The 17,489-nt window shown below is 43.2% G+C and overlaps 1 protein-coding gene across 3 annotated transcripts in view; it reads left to right on the top strand.

The window, feature by feature from the left end:
* atxn1a (ataxin 1a) overlaps window positions 1-17,009 on the top strand; it is a 99,513-nt gene extending 82,504 nt beyond the window's left edge. For all 3 annotated transcript variants that reach the window (XM_037093332.1, XM_037093333.1, XM_037093334.1), the window contains 2 exons: window positions 3,161-5,535; window positions 8,418-17,009. In XM_037093332.1, coding sequence (XP_036949227.1) covers window positions 3,670-5,535; window positions 8,418-9,011 — 2,460 coding nt within the window. In that variant the 5' untranslated portion in view covers window positions 3,161-3,669 and the 3' untranslated portion in view covers window positions 9,012-17,009. The remainder of the gene's footprint in view (window positions 1-3,160; window positions 5,536-8,417) is intronic.
* Window positions 17,010-17,489: the final 480 nt, after the last annotated feature.

The following is a 17,489-nucleotide window of genomic DNA, read 5'->3' as shown; positions in this document are numbered from 1 at the left end:
CATTGTTCAGTCCAACATTGTACATCTGGATGATGTTTAGGTATGCCTTCTATATTAAGTTCAGAATAGAAACTATAGTCTGGGACTTCACATGTTATAGGTGACTGAATACCTTTCAGATGTTCGAAGGCCCTGTTCACATTGGTGCCAACATGCGTCCTGAGTGATCTGATCGCACTCCCAAGACACATAGGTGATCGGTCCTGCATGTGGCCACTTTGGGCCACACTGAAGGACTGCCTATACTCAACTTACATCCTCCAAGAAACAACAAGCAAAAGCAGGCATAAGGTACTACTCCCTGTCTCATTTCTGTACTTGAGCTTTGTTAACCTGCCCATCTTAGCAACAATGATTGTTTCAGCCAACCGTTGAACAACTAACCACAACATCCTGAGACTCCTTTTCAAATTGCACGATTTTAAGAGTTGTTGTACGAGGAGGAACTTAACAGACTTTGCAAAACTAAACTTAGATGATTTTTCAGATTATGCAAGCCTTCTTGTAAATTCAGCATTAAATGTAATACATTTAGTTGTTTCTTCTCCCATATAAATGTCAGTATCTTGAGGCATCGCTGTACGAGCCTGTCCGTTTCATGTCTGAAGTGTTTTCACCATTTGCACATTTTGATGATGGTAAACATGTCAAATTTCACAAATACAGTGAACAGTATCTAATAGCCTGCTTTTTTTGTTGTCCGTTGGTAAAGTCCCTAGACTCCCTTCAAAAAAAACGCTCAATTTTGAGACTTGTTGCATTTGGAAAAACATTATAAAAATTGTGAAAGGCTGTCTTCAACACATTATTGGCCTCCGTGTTCAGATACTGCAGATACTTCTTTCGTTGTGTAAAAGATGTTGCATCCGTTTGTTCCAGCGATGTGTTTATTTTCAAGACAAATTTAATGCCATTGACAGATTGTGTCGTGGATTGACAGGCTTATAGCTGTCAACTTATGATCTTATCACTCTGGACGGATGGTAATACCAAATGTGAACAGCCTATATTTTCGTGGTTGGCTTTTTAGTTGACTCGGCTTATTCATGTATTCATTTTGCTGTAATTTATGCTAAATATTCCCATTTTTCCTTTCGGTTCATTTGGTCTTATTGCGGTAGTTCTTGCATAGAACACACTCAGTGACACACTTTGTATTGCAGTTGGCCAGTTGTTGCTGTAACAACAGCTTTGCTAGCTGCACATTTTTTGTTTGTGGTGCATTGGTCAACTGATACTCTGCCCTCTCTCAAATGTGCAAATGTCTTTAAGTCTTGAAGTTGCACGTACACTTGAGCTGGTGTGTGTGTGTGTGTGTGTGTGTGTGTGTGTGTGTGTGTGTGTGTGTGTGTGTGTGTGCTGCCTTTGCACACTGGTTTGGAAAAGAGAGTGTGTGTTTGTGGGTGAAGTTGTGCTGTGTGTCAGGAAAAGAACATGTGTCAGCATAATTGAATATGCCCAGGTGTCAGTGTTTGAGTAAGCAAGATGGTCTGTGCCTGTGTGTGTGTGTGTGTGTGTGTGTGTGTGTGTGTGTGTGTGTGGTGGGGGTGGGGGGGTGGATGGGTGGGTACATGTGCCTGACATGCTTGTACATTATTTATGAGATTCACACCAAGCTTTCTATCTTTTGCAGCAGGGGGTCCTTGCTAACAGATGGCACACACACATGTGGTGCGCACTCACACATACTTTATTGAATACAGTACAGGCTTGTTATCAGAAGTCCAAGTACATCAGGTGCTGGAAACTTCTTCTACTATTATTAGTGGTGGTGCAAGCTTCTGGAAACCCACAGGAACTATTTGGATTATTGATATTCCGCTTCAATTATTTTGCTTACCCACTGTTGAGGCACCAAAAATCACATCAAATAGCTGCATGGTGGCACAACAACAACTAATTTTAATATACGCTCTGGAGACCCAAGACTTTGAATTTGATCATTCGTCAAGTTTTTGTTTTTTATATTACTTCTACTGACAGCTCAGTCACCAGTAACTCATGCAAAATAGAAATTCCTGTATGGAATTTCATTATTATTTCATTTCATCTTTGAGTATGTATGGCATATTTAATAACTTTTTTTATCCATGAATTAATTCATAACGAAATGTAATGCACATTTTTACATAACGGCTGGTTAATCAGCCCACCTACAAGGAGATACTGCAGATTATAAGTTCACCTCCTGAGTCTGTTGCTGGAGGGCACCATTTCATCAGCTCATGGCCTCTAATCATCTTTCAAACAGCTTGAATTCCCTTTAAACACAGGTCTTGTACACATATTTGCTCTCCTCAGTATTTTGTTGCAGAGTGTCTGCAGTTTGCTGGCTCATGGTCTGTTTGCCGACCTTGCTGGCAATGAATGTATAGCTCCATAGTTTCCTGTCTTTGATTGTGCTCCTGAATATCTTGGTACATCTTTGGCGCCCAAATGCCTCATTTTTCATTTACGTGTCTTGTGGTTTCCATGTTTTTGTCCATATCACACAGTCCTAGTACCAAAACAGGTTACAAAACCTGATCTAGGCTACTTCTAGTTGGTATATTGTGATTAATTAAAATGTTAGCCACTGTCGCTCTCTGTTAGCTACTGCTGGGGAGCAGAGAGAGGCACTCAGACAAGGCACATCCTTTGGACTGTTGAAGGAAATCTGACCCAAGTCCTTTACAAAGAAATGCACAGTCCAGAAGCATTAAACAACTTCAGCAAAATATCCACAGGCTTGTATGGGAGAAAGATTAGGAGGGTCTAATGTTTCATATCACATTGTAATCCACTCTGATATGGGCAATAAAAAAGAGATTAATACATATATATTACTACAAATTGTTAAATGGTGCCCCTTTGAATAAAACAATAGAAAAAACACTTTATGATAACCAATGATCAGCAAGTATTTTTTCTATTATTTTGTTGTGCTTGAGAGTGCCTTTGTGGCACTGTAACCCAGACCAGTCATACTTGCTGTATGATGAGGTGCACTGGGTAACTTGATGTGTCAGGTTATTTAATTTTTTAATTGAAAAACAAATAGCTGATGCACTCGTGCAGTGCTGGGAAATATAAATGGCCTTAAATTTGTGAGTATTTATCTAATCATCTGTGTGAGATTTACACCTTCTCCTAACAGTCTGCCTATCTCTCTCTTCCGCAGGATTGTGCTGGGTGTCAGCAGGCTTGCTTTTGCAGGGAAATGATTCCACATGAAGTGCGACGCACTCGGCCCCCCGTCGTCCTCGGCGGCAGCAGCAGGTGTGACGTCGTGACATTCTCCCCCACCACACTGAGCTCACCCTTCAGGCGCTAAAGACCCCTGGACCAAACAGATCGCCCTACCCCCTCCCCTCTAACCACCCCTCCATATCTTCATCTCCATCTTAAATCCTTCCTCACCTGCTTGTTAGGGCCTGGATTTGCATTGCAATCAAGACAAAGACCTGATTCAGCGGCCTTGGGTGAACTGGACAGAAAGTGAAAAGATTGGGAAAGTTAATTTGTAGCTAATTAAAGATAGACAAGGGACAGCTCATCAAAAGTGAGAAAAAGAGAAAAGAAAGTGAGATAGAAAGTCAGAGAGAGAGAGTGAACAAAAGGAAAGGTAGAGCTATTGAAGTCCAGTTAAAGTAACGCAAGTACAGTTGAGGGACGTGAGGCGAAGTCAGCATGAAGTCCAACCAGGAACGCAGTAATGAATGTCTGCCCCCAAAGAAGAGGGAGATCCCCTCATGCACGTTACCATCAGAAAACCGCACACCCATCATGCCACCGGCCTCTGACAGCCAGCGCACAGAGAACATGGCCTGGCTCGCCAGTGTGGCCGGTGGGAATGAGAGTGGCGTGGGCGGCCATCGTAGCTCCAGTCAGTCTGATGGGCCCCAGTACAAATCCATCTTCTCCACATCAGACCCTTCATCCTCCTCCTCCTCCTCCTCCTCACTGAGGCTAGTCTCATCTCTTCCCACAGTGTATACGTCCCCCCTGTCACAGTCCACAGTTGGAGGAACTGTCCATTACACCCAACTGCCACCCAACCTGCAGTTTATAGCCTCACCCTACACTGCCCCATACACAGGCTACATCTCCCCTCAACTGCTTCCACCCCCTCCTCCACCTCCACCCCTCTCCTCCTCCTCTTTGGCCGCACAGAGACCCTCACACACAGAGACAGTCTGTGCTCCTTCACATGCCTCCAAACATGACCAGCAGAGAGCGTCCATAGAGCGTACCTCCATGCCTCCACCCCCAACAGATCTCGCTCCACACCATGTTCAAATGTCAACCTCCCCACGGACTGTGCCGTCACCTCATCACCAAGGAGGCACTCACCTTCCTCCCCATTCGCTGCACCACCACCACGCTTTGGGACATGGGATGTCCCAGGTTGTGGTGCAGTATTCGGACGGACACACCAGGAAAGAGGAAGTCAACTCCAGACCCAGAGAGCTCCACAATGGAGAGCTGGAAAGGGGCCGGCGGTTTGGGGTGTCCCCGGAGTCCAACCTCTCTAAGCATGGGGGCAAATCACGAGACATCACTTCTTCTTTGTCCTCCTACGAGGCCCGCCAGCTGGTTATGCCATCAGAGTACTCTACTCATGATCCCTCAGGGCTGAGAACCTCTGTCATGCTTATGCCCAACAGTCATGGAGACCACCAGATGGTTCCACCTAGAGCCAGCCCTGAGAAGCTGACAACGTCTGCCCCCACACACCTGGAGAAGGGTGGCATCATCCTGGGCAAGCCTGTCAATCGCACATCCTCCTGCTCCAACACCACCTCCTCTTTCAATTTTCCACCCCCTTTAAGTGTCAACAGCCTGAAAGCTGCTGTCAGCACACTGTCACCCCAGACCGTTATCCAGACCACCCACAACGCTACAGAGTCGCTGTCAATGGGGCTTCCCTCCACCAGTATCTACCCACAGCCGCCTATCATTGGTTACATCGCGGGGGGCAATGGGAGCCAGCATACGCCAATCAGCTACCACACCAGCTTACAGCAACACTTACTCATTCCTGGCGCCCAACCGGTCATTATCCCTGTAAGTGGAGGTGGAGTAACGACATTGGAACCTGTAACCTCCAACATAACTTCATCCACCCATGCAACAACGTTTCCTACCACACTCCCACACACATACATCGCTGCCACTGCCCCCAAAGGAGAGACTCTGGAAACCTCCACTGGCTCGTATCACCAGGCCACTTCAGGTGCAGTGGTCCAAGCCCAGCTTCATCTGCCCATTGTTCCTGCTCCACCGGGGCTGGTCGCTCCTTCCGCTCCTTCTCCTCAATCCAGCACTGTGGCGCCCCCATCACTCCCCCCATATTTCATCAAGGGCTCCATCATCCAGCTGGCTGATGGGGAGCTGAAACGCGTGGAGGACCTGAAGACAGAGGACTTCATCCAGAGTGCTGAGATCAGCAGCGAGCTGAAGATCGACTCGTCCACAGTGGAGCGCATTGAAGGGAGCCACACCTCACCGAACTTCGCTGTGGTTCAGTTTTCTGTTGGTGAACATCGTGCACAGGTGAGAGACAAGGACAACGTAGAGTGGTATCACACTCGTGTCTGTGCATTAACAGTGTACCTAATCGGCAAACAGCTTAGTTTAGCATGAACAGCGGCGCCTGGCTCTGTTCAAAGTTGGAAAACATGTCTACTAGCTTGCTTTAAAAAGGATTTAATCATGTTTGTTCGATCCTTACCCAAATCGAAGTGTTCGTACTGACATTGCAATGAGTAGCCGTTAGCTAACAATGTCAAGTCCTTCAGTAAACACAAGGGTAACTTTCTAGAATTACTTTTTACTGCATCAACAGTACAAATGGCAGACAGGAAACTGAACCTAGCACAGACACAATTTAAGGTAAAAGAAACAGAAAATGCTGAGTCACAGTACTAATCACCTTCCCCGCAGCTACATTAGTTATCAATAAAACATTATAAAAGGGGGCACATCGTTACTCTAAATTCAGCTGAACAGTTAGACATATATTAACAAGAAGGCAGAACAACATTAAAAGTACAAAATGTGGTATAACAGGTGTGCATCGACTTCCTGAAGAACCTGTTATGTTTTCTTTCACAGATTAGAGATACATGTTAATTGTTAAACTTATACATGCAAGTTGTCGTTTCCTCTCGCTAGCAGGCTTCATGCTGAGCAAATTGATTGCCAGTGCAACATCTATTGTTAATGCACAGACATGGGGTTGCTATTAATTGTTTCTATTATAACTGACAGTAGAGTATAAGAAAGTCAAACTATTTTTTGAATGCCTTTTCTTAGTTTGATTTTGCAAAGATAATACATTTTTGTCTTGGTAGCTTATATCAGGACCTATTATAAATTTTGCCAATTAAAAAGATTAGCTGGACAGCAAAAGTTTAAGTGACAACAATCTTTCATTAATGGTTAATTGTTTAACTCCTCTATCAAGTTTTTTCAACTTGTTTTTACTGTATGTTTTCAGTCTTTTAAAACTCCATCCTAAAACCGTAAGAACAATGCAATGCCAAGCGAGTTCCCTAAGAAGGCTTTCATGCACACACTATAGCTGGTGTTATTAATGTTGAATGGCAAGTGTTGAGCTGCTCCCTTATTAATGACTCTATAATTATGAATCTCACAGGACTCTGCTATTCCCTCTGTGATTTAGTTCAATGTACTTGGATGGTTGTCATGATCATCTGTATGTCACGTTGGCGTGTTCTGGTATTGAAAGTTCAAAGATTCGACTGTTGGAAGTCGACTCATCAGGTTTTCTTTCAAGCCAGGAACATTAGCGCACTGATACGGTACCACGTTTCTACTGCCATATGATATACTTTGAAGTGTTTGTTGATTTCCTGTAAAATACCTGATGTGCCGATTTAGAATAAGACTCAGGTTACAAGCCCCCAGATAATGTTTTGTACTCTGACATTGAACCCTCCCTCTTCAAACTTCGATCTCTCTGTAATCTCCGAGCATCTAATACCGTGCTACAATTTATCCTTCTATTTTCTGCCTCTGGTTCCGCCGAACTCCTTCAAACACGCTTGCGCTCACTCACACATGCACACACGCAGCCTTCTCACTGTCTTTGAGGGTGCGCGTTAAAGCCAGTTAATCTATTTCATCTGTCCACGCTGTGACTCGTCCACCCACACAGCGCATCTCTAACCATCTCTCCCGCCCCCGGCTGCTCTTTGATACTGTACCCCACAAAAGCTGACAATCTTTCAAAGACTTATCTTTCTCACTTGTACTCCATCAGTGGCTCTTCTTACTTTTTTTTTTTTCCCATCCTGAGAGGTGGTAGCAGCTTTGAGTCCACACTCGGAGGACTTACTCGGAGAAGTCAAAAATTATATAATACTGGAGGGAAAATATTGCCTGACGTTTGCTTTGAGAGGGTGTTTGATACATCTTACACTTCGCATCGTTCTTGACATTGTTCTCTTTCACACTCACTTCCTCACTCCTCCTCTTGTTCAACCCACCCTCCCTTTGTAATCTCGCCTTTTCATCTCCATGTCAGTAACTTCCTCCACTCCCACCTTCTCATTCTCTCAGCAATATTTCAGTTATTCCCTCACTTCATCTTCTCTCTCTTCAGGTTTGTTTCTTTCCAGCCAGTCATATCTCATAACATTCACCTAGGCATCTCTTTATTCTGTCATACATACAAATGATAATGCAGGTTACAGTGCAGAATTGAATACGCAATTCAGGCAGAAGAATTTATACCTGGATCTTCACTGATTTTCTGTAATGGATCACAAGGCTGAATTTGTAGGTTATTGCCCCTTTTTGTCACTAAGGCATTTCTTCCAAGGGGGAATTGTATTTCCTCTCCAAAAAAGCTATGCCACAAATATCCAGCTGTGCCTCTAACAACCCCATCAGAGTTATTACATAATTGTCACGCTGATTTTAAGGATGTTACAAAATGTCTTTTCATTCGGCTAAATTTAGACAAAAAAAAAAAAAATAACATCCTTGTCGCTTTTGACGCAGCCATCTCTCTGTGCTTGTGCATGAACATGAACACACGCTTCATAAGTTGGAACAGTTCTGAGTATATGACATGAGAGACGTCTGCGTGTTATTCTGTGGAAGAATGGGCTTCAGTGCAGAGATGGGAAGTAATTAACTATACTCACTTTGGAAATACTTTGTTAAAGTACTCGAGTATTTATTTTTCTGATTTTTACTTTTGCTCCCTACTTTTAACACAAATAGCTGTACGTCCTACTTCTTACGTTTTCAAGTTGTGACCTTCAACCAAATGTGATCTAACCACAGTCCTGACGACGCAGATAAGCTGAAGTTTTTGAGGGTTATTTTTTAATCTGTTTAGGTTCGTTAGAGTACAGATGTGTCTTTGTGCTGATATGTCTTTCCTATCATTCCCTCTCCTTCAGGTGAGTGTGGAGGTGTTGGTTGAGTACCCCTTCTTCGTCTTTGGCCAAGGCTGGTCTTCATGCTGCCCTGACCGGACCACCCAGCTCCTGGAGCTGCCTTGCACCAAGCTTTCTGTGGGTGATGTTTGTATTTCACTCACCCTCAAGAACCTGCGGAATGGCTCTCTTAAGAAGACTCAGCCCCTGGAGCTTGCCACCCCTGCGTCTGTCCCAGCCTCCGGCCACCTCAAACCCCACAGAGCTGTCTCTGATGCTCCCCAAAGCTGCAGTGGAGGAGGCTCCAGGCACGGCGAGCGGGAAAACGGCATCGGCCAGCGAGGGGAGGGTGGAAGTGGGAACGGGAGTGGAAGGGGCAACAATGTGGAAAATGGAGATCTCATGTTTGGGGAAAGAGTTTCTAAAGGTCAGGTGGTCAACAGCGCCGAAGCCGGCTCCAGTAAGCCATCTGGGGGTAGAAAGAGGAGATGGTCTGCCCCCGAAGGTCGGAAAGTAGAAAAATCAGAGGAGGAGCCGCCCTTGACCCTGCCCAAACCCTCCTTCATCCCTCATGAGGTGAAAGTCAGTATTGAGGGAAGGTCGAATATTGGCAAGTGAAGGCTAGCAGGATTGTTAAATAACCATTGGGATCTGGAAGCAAAAAACATAAAAGGATTCTACAAAAAAAAAAAACACGAATGCCCACATTAATGTTTCATTTGTCTTGATTTTAAAGTTTTGTTTCTGTTTTTATTTTTCTATCTTGAATACTGTACTGTAGAGGTAAACTTACCCTACATGGTTTCATCTTACATTAAGTCCATGTAGTTTATAACACTTTTTTTTTTTTTTTTTTTTTTTTTATCGATGGATTTGATATCACACAAGCAATCGGTGCCGTTTTGGTGGTTTTTCACAAGATGACTTATGGTGAGGGATTTGTGGAGTGTGCTAAATGTTAACTGGTGGCTGTGTGGCCCACGGTAGCAGTGCTTGATGGCTCCACTTGGCTGGCAGTGCGCATTATGTAAATTTTAAATCGAATTAGCTTGCAGTTAGCTTCTTGACAGTGACTCTGCCCCCCTGTGCTCTGAAAGAGAGGCTGTCTAGATGAAAACGCTTTTTTCTCACCAACTCTTGCTGAGCCACTGGTTTTCCCACAATGAGCCACAGGTGCGGTAGAACATCAGCTGATCCTGAGCATGGAGGGTTTGTGGCTAAATCCTGAAATGTTTCATCAGTGGAATCAGAATTGGAGTTGGAAAACCTCTTTATTTTAAAACGTGCTATGTGCTATTCATAGTGTCGTCAGGGTGTGCCAGGCCCGACCAGTGATGTCATTAAGTGGTGCCAGTTGACTGTCTATAAAGATGGACGACATAGACCATATTCACACTGCAGCCATTTTCCTCTGATGTCACACTCAGGGTGGGAAGCTCAGATGGGATGCTGCCATTTTTGTCAGGAATCTGACCAGTTGTAATCATTTATTGCCTCCTGATTATTCAGCAGCTGACATGACAATAGACTGTGGATCTGGAGGAACATGGGGCCATATTACAAGTTACAAAAACATTTGATAACTCATTGATGTTAGCTTCTGTTAGCTAAGGTTAGCATTATTAAGCAACCTCCTCGCGAACTACACTGTTTTAATAACAATACAATAGCCAGGAAATGGTTGAATGCTATCGTTAACTAACAGGCGAAAGAATGTGTTGTTTTACCTTGAAATATGGCCTGACGTCTCTCCAGATTGTCACCTTTTCTGTTGCTGATCAATCATGAAGCAGTGTAATGATCATTTGTAAGATTTCCAAAGTTTGTAAGACTTGCAACCTAGAAAACAGCTGCTGATAGCTCACCAAAGGTGTTGCTAAAATATCATGAGCGCCCCCTGGTGGCCAGCTGCAATACAGGCGACCTCTCCATGTTAACTGAATGGACAAGGGCCAAACTAAAAACTCAAAGTATGTGTCAGATAAATGTTTATCACGCCAAGTGAGTGACAACAAAGGCTCCAATGTTTCCTTTTTAATTCGCCAATTCATGGCATAAAAAGGTGGTGACGGCTCTACCGGCCAGTCAGTACTGCACAGTCCCCTGGTTTCAGATGTCTTCTTTTTTTTTCTTACAGTGGGATGAAGGAGAGCAGCATCGTCCATCTTCATATACGTCACTGGCAGTGCCAGTGGGCCACACAATATAGAGAGGGAACAAAACGTACTCTGTTCAGTTTGATGACCGTGGAGTCTTTACTTTCATCTTCAGCATTTAAATTTTCTTTTTTTCTTTCTTTTTTTTCTGTTTTTGAACCCCACGTCTTCTATCTCATTGGATAGTTGTTTTCAATGATTGTCAAAAACCTTAATCAGGGGTAATTTAGTCCTAGATCGAAACCTCGGTGGGTCAATGTTAATGTATAAATGTGAGATACCCTAACCTAACACATACAAGTGCAAACACACTGGGTTGGCAAACTTCACTTTAAAACGAAATGTTAAGAGGAAGACTTCATACAATGAATACAATCGTTTTTCAATGAATTTCTTTATATTTTTTTACAGAGAGAGGCTGTGTGAGAGGAACCGAGAGAGTCTTGCATGTCAGTTCTGAGAGGGTCAGGATGTTTCAAAGCACTTAACACACCTGTCACACTCACCATACAGCCAACAAAGAAAAAAAAAAAAGAATTGTTGTCTCTGTTTTTAAGCCGTACTGTATGTTTCTTTTTAGACTTTTTAAATTTAGACGAGGGTGGAAAGTAGCAGCAGCACTTTGGAAGAGGTGAAGCTTTTGGGAAAGTGAAAGGGGGGTCGTGGTAGGGGATGTGCCATGGGATCACAAAGAAAGGGATGGTTGTTGTGGAGAGAAATTCCAGTCAGTAGATGGTTAGAGATTAAAAAATAAATAAATGGACAAATAACGGCGACAAAAGGAATTAGAAAATGTAATGGGTTTTAAGCATGTGCACTTGTATAGCCAGCGAACCATGCAACAAGTTAGGGGAAAAGTATTGGAATGTGTTTTGAAAGTTTTGAGATCTGGCATGAGAAGTAACAAGGAAGAAAAAAAAGGCTTTGAAATATCCCAACAATGTTTTGAAGGGTGTCATATATTTGTAATGTAAGTGTGCGTGTGCTAGAGTGTGCATGATGCCGGTCTGTGTCCTGTCCATACACACACACAAACACAAACACAAACACACACACACACACACACGCTTACACAAACACAAAACAGTACAGACCTTCCCTGAAACTCAATGACCTGTAATATGTACTGTATTTGTCGATGAGCAGATGAATGATTTTGGTGCGTATTGTCCCTCCTGGAAAGACACTAGTTGACTGACATTTTCAGTAAGTGAATGCACACTGAGAGCAGTACAGTTGCACGGCAAGTGCTCTGGCGGCGTGTTTGTGTACGCGTGTGAGTCTGTGTATGATTGTATGTATACTGTGTATAGGAAAAGGATGTACTCATTTGATATATAGACAGTGCTAAATGTCCAGTGTTTCTACTTAAGAGTTAATCTTGCAATTTGCACATCGGGAGGAGGGAGGAAAAAAAGGTGGAGACGTAATATTTAACGGCCCTGTCCTGACACGAGCCCCAGACCACGTGACACACTGGAGGAGACCAGGGTTGTTGTTCCTCAACAGGCACTAGAGGAAAAAAGTTTTTACATCAGCGCAGTTAAGGTCAAATCACATTTGAGTTTTTCTTTTTTCTTTTTTTTTTTTACGAACATAACCACAGCTGTAAAACAGAATTTTAACATGTGCCTGCCTACTGAATTTACTGACTTTAATTAAAGATATACCGGTTGTAGTTGTATGAAGAAGATGATTGAGACTTTATTTGGTCCACTTTTACTGCCCTTGAAACTGGGGGTGTAGGGACTAGGGTTCAGCTAAGATGTAGCAGATACCTCAACAGATGTGCTTGCTTGGTTGTCCCGATGATTAGAGCTCTGTATGCAAAGCTTCTCACAGGCTCTTTACTTGCATATGAAAGCTCTGTTCTTGTTTTTTTCTCAGCTTGTTTTTTTTTTTTTTAGGTGTAATGTCGTGTGTACCACCTGATGATTATTGGATGACACTGCATATAAAAAAAAAAAAGATCCAGAAATAGAACTGAAATACACTGATATTTCTCAGTTTTTACATACGAGGAAAGGGTAATTGAAAATCGGCAGTTTTTAAAAGGTTCCATGTCGCGCTCATTCTCAGGTTCACACTTTTTGTTTTGGGTGTCTGTTAGAATTTTTTTTTTTTTTTTTTTTTTTTTTAAAAGGCTTTAATGTTCAAAAACATAAAAATTCGCTTTAAAGGGGCACTGTGAAGCTTTGTAGGGGAAATTCAAATTCAGAATTTTAGGATTTGCAATGAGTCAGAAGGATTTGTTTATCTCATAACATCTCCTATAAGTCCTCAGAACACTGATTGAACCTACAAAAAAAGGTGGCAGGTTCCACCAGATATACACGCAGGAAAAACAGTCAATTTGTTTATTCAGTTTATTTAGGCATGAAAACAAGGAGAGTTTACTTATTTAGTTGGTGTAGGCATGAACAATCTGTATAGATTTTATACAGTATCTGTATAGTTGTGACATCACAACCTTACAGAGGCCCTGAAGGTTCAATCATTCGCCTCGACCCACTTTATGATACGAAAAGACATGAAATTCAAACTTCTTGCGGGGTGGGACCTTTAAATCTTATCGGTGACGGTGGACACACATGGTCTGGGATTCATTATGTTTCCGGTGCCACTCAGCGAAGACGTTTTCACAGTGTGAGCACGGACAGCAGTGAGATGAGCATCTCGCAGGTTACCGGCACGGTCGTGCTGTCGAGAGGGTGGAGAGGAGGTGGCGTCACGCAGGCATATCTGTTGAGCTTTCTACTCCGCCTCTGTATTCAGGTGCTGGGTTATATGGCAGGAGTGTGTTTTCGGTCAGCAGCATCGTCAGTTGCCTCTAGAAGAAGAAGGAGTGGTTCAGTCATATTTTCACGGGACGCTGTTTCAGGTGGTGAGGGTTTACCAGGGTGATGGTGGGATGGATGTGTGCTCACGTGCGTGAGGAATGGATGGAGAGTTGGGCAGATGGGACAGTGATGGCGAGCGGATGACTAGACCCAACATGAGATTTGAAAATGCTTTATTTTTTTATAATAAAACAGGGTTCCTGAGATCAAGGCCGCCACAGTCGTTTATTTTCATTTCTTCCTTTTCCTATTGAAACATCATCAATGTCAGTAGTAGGAATAGTGGTCTGTGTGTGTGTGTGTGTGTGTGTGTGTGTGTGTGTGGGCACGCATGTTTTGCAATCCGTGTGTTTCGCGGCTGTGTGTTTTGTAAATGTCTACTTTTTTTTCCCCCCCAACCCCCTTTCCCAACGGATGAAAAAAATTAGAACGACAACATCTGGTCGTCAGGTTAATGTCAAAAAAAAACAAAAAAAAACAACAAACATTTATAGCCAAAGCCAGGTGACACTTTTGTCGCCTCGGTTAAACTTAGAAAGCAATAGTTTGACAATATTCAGGCACTCTGCTCGTGTGTGAGTGGAACACACGCACAGAGTCATTCCACTCAAGCTCTCTGCAATAAAACATTGAATAATATTCCTCTAGCACCGCAACCAAAACAACTCCTCCTTTCTTCCCACGGAGAAAAAAAAAAAAAAAAGACTCACTGGAAAATGTTTTTTAAAGATGCTTATGCTCCAGTTCCCCTTGTCATAGAGTACATATTAAACAGAAATTGCAGTCGCAACGCCAGTTGCTAGTTTTTTCAGGGAAGCGTCTCGTATATGCAGTAACTGAACATAACCCCCGAAACCTCCGCTGTCCCAGCCGGCCAGAGCTCTGTTGTCGCGCTGCAGGTGTGTCTGTCCGGGTCTGTCTCGTTGCCACGACTCCCGTAGTGACCTCGTTAACTTCGTTTCAGGTACCCAATCATAGCCAGCCAGCCTCACAAGCACCTCTTCCTGAGGCGAAGCAATCGATTAACCCTCGACAACCGTTAGCTACCTTTCAGTGTGGCCTGGCCTGGGCCGCCTGACCCCCCCCAGCCCCACCCCATCCTCTAGACATCACTTTTTGATATTCGGTCTCCTTTTCATGATGTATACAGGTCATTGTGTTTATACTATAAGTGGAAAATGCATGCTCGATTATAGACTATATGAAACAAAGCAATCTGAATTGTAGACGCGTTGTGAATGCAGGAGAGGGAACGGCACATCATGGTAACATCCTTTTGGTGTAGTTTTTGATTTTGTTCTGATGATCCCAAGTCGACCCCTTTTTATCCCCTTAAATGTCCCACAATGTGCAATACTTACATTTTGCCCCCCCCACATCTTCGCTGTGCCAAGTGTAATGTAGCATAGTCCTACTCCAGTGTCTCATCCTTGTTAATGGCTTGTGTATTTTACTGTCCGATGGTGTGTGTGTGTGTGTGTGTCACATCTTCAGAGTCAGGATGTTTGTGGAGTGAAACAAAATCAACGAAGAGTTCGTCTCTTTCCCCTTTTGTCGTTGCAGCCTTCCTCAATTCGAATGTGTGCGAGAGACTGCGTCATGTCTCCCTAGTGTGTGTGTGTGTGCTTGAAACATATGTCGTGTGTTTCGAGTGTGTGAGGCAAGTGCGTGTGTGTGTAACGGAGTGTAATCTCCTCTAATTGTCTGTGAGATCGTATACCCTGACCCTCCACGGTTCAAGGTGAGACCCACAGAAGAAAAGAAATAAACCTCATCGCTAGTGGGGACCACTTTTTTTGTAAGAAAAAATAAAAGCAAAAAAAAAAAAACAAGAAAAGGAAAAAAAAAAACAACCAACCAACAGAGATGCACATGTAAGTAGATGTAAAAGACTTGATAATGTTTCAGCACTTTCTAATCCTAGGACGGGCTCGGTCTAACCCCTCTGTCTCAGACCGATTCCTTCCCTAGGGGGTAACATTCATTCAAAACAGACAGAGAGAATGAGAATGATGAAAAAAAAAGGGGGTGGGGGGTGAATAAGGATGAAAAAGAGAGAGATGGTTCAGTTTAAGTTTTTGCACATCACCTTGCCGTAACCTTGTGTTTATCTGTCTGTGCTCCATCTCGCTTGGCGCCCGGCGCGTTCTTGGGTCCAACGGGCCGAGGTGTTAGGTGGTTCCTTGGTTCCTTTCTACTAGGAAAAACCTTTTTTTTTTCTTTCTCTCTCTCATGGAATGCATCCCTTCTTTTGATGGGTTTGTTTGGAATCTTTTCCGCCACACACCAGCCGGGCCGTGCCGTCTGTTAGGTCCTGTTTCGTTCACAGCTTTTTGAGTTCCAATTCAGCGTTAGCGAGGAGTCTTTTTTCGAGGCGCAGCTCCGTGTGGTGGCGCGGTGTGAAAACGGTGCGTACAAACCTTTCGCTTTTATTTTGCATTACCTTTTTTGGTGCAGGAGCTTTTTTTTTTTTTTTTTTTTCTGTGTTTTTGGTCTCCTTGTAGCACTCAATATAATGTCAGGGGACTTCAAACTATGTAGAGAATGTGTCATTGTTGAGTTTATTATGACAAGCTTCCTCACTGGAGGAACACTGCTAATGTCGTCTTTTTTCTTTTTTTTTTTTTAAATTGGCTTGCACAATTTTACAAATAAAATGAATGTTGGTGTGTGAGCTTTGACTTTTCGATCAGAAAAAATAAGGCATGTGTGCTCTTTGTTTCTTGATGTTTGTACTTTCATTTTGCAAAAAAAAAAAGGATGTGTTTTTGGCACTTTGTCGTGTTTTAAAAGTGAACAGAATTCGATCAGGATTCCTTTTTTTTTCATTTTCTTTTCTTTTTTTTTTTTGTATGACGTCGTCAATGTCCATAGCGCTGGATAACCAACTCAGGCAGAAAGAAGAAAAAAAAATAAAAATACTTGTAGTGGCCCACTAAACAGTTTAGTGTCACCCCAATCAATTTACATAGTGGGCTGTTTCATATGGGTTCTAAGATATGTAAATGTATTACATATAATTTGAGATGATTAACAAATGTCATTATTTGACAATTAACTATGAATTATTATTATGATATTCTGTGTATTATGCTGGAGATGGCTTGGATTACTCTTCAGTGTACCGAACGTCTTTGCTCTGCCTCTCTGTGCAAGGCGGCAAACACTTCAGCGGGGGACAGGCTGTACGCTTCGTGACCTCTGACCCCTGCCCACTGCCACGGACGGGTGGAGCTTATCTGTCAGCTGTGGCTCATTTGATTCCCCCCCACCCCTCTTCTTCTGAACACTCAGCCCTGAGGCTAGCAACCAGTCGGTCTAGATGTTTTCTCTGCTAACCTGTGACACCAAGTACTGATAATGAAACTTTTTGGCCCGTGCGACGGTGGCAGAGAAGCGGACATCAGCACAGACCTGCACGGACAGTCCTGGCCTGCAGGGGGGGCCGCAGCAGCTCCCAGCCAACTTGTTTGTACTATATTGTACTCACCAAGTCCCTGTGTCTCACCACCCCTTTCCTCTATAGCAATGGAGAAACCTTGTCGGTGTATGTATTTGACAACTGTACAAATGCACCTCTTTGAAAAAGAAAAATGAAACCTTGACATATCTGGAATAAACGCGCGTCCTGTGTCTTTATTGAGCACAAACGGCACAGTGAAGGCCTCTTTAGCTGTGACACTTTCCCTGCTTTGGTTTGACTCAGTGGAGAAATAGAGCTGGAAATGGCTCCCTCTAGTGTACAACAGCCCGCTAGACATCCCCATCATGTACAGTAGAGTGGCTAAAACACCAATTGTTGGAATTTAAGGCAAATAATTTTCCTGTGTTGATCCACTGCCCATTTATTAATGTTTTATGAACCAAAGAGCTTGAATCTTAAATTAAACGAATTATGAAGCCGATTGTGACACACATTTGAGTCACTTGAGTGCCAAAAACGGCACATGTGTTTGGTTTTTTTTAAATTTAACTTTTAAGAAGACACACAGAACATATAGATCAAATAATCGCCTGTCTCTGTTCTGCAGCAGCAAACGAATGATGTTAGCGTGGACAGTTTTAAAATAAAAATAAGTGTGTATTTTTATTGACATATA

This window comes from Acanthopagrus latus, chromosome 3 (assembly GCF_904848185.1).
Source record: "Acanthopagrus latus isolate v.2019 chromosome 3, fAcaLat1.1, whole genome shotgun sequence".
Taxonomy (NCBI): Eukaryota; Metazoa; Chordata; class Actinopteri; order Spariformes; family Sparidae; genus Acanthopagrus; species Acanthopagrus latus.
Note: the sequence above shows the minus strand (reverse complement) of the source record. Positions and strands in the feature narration are given on the sequence as shown.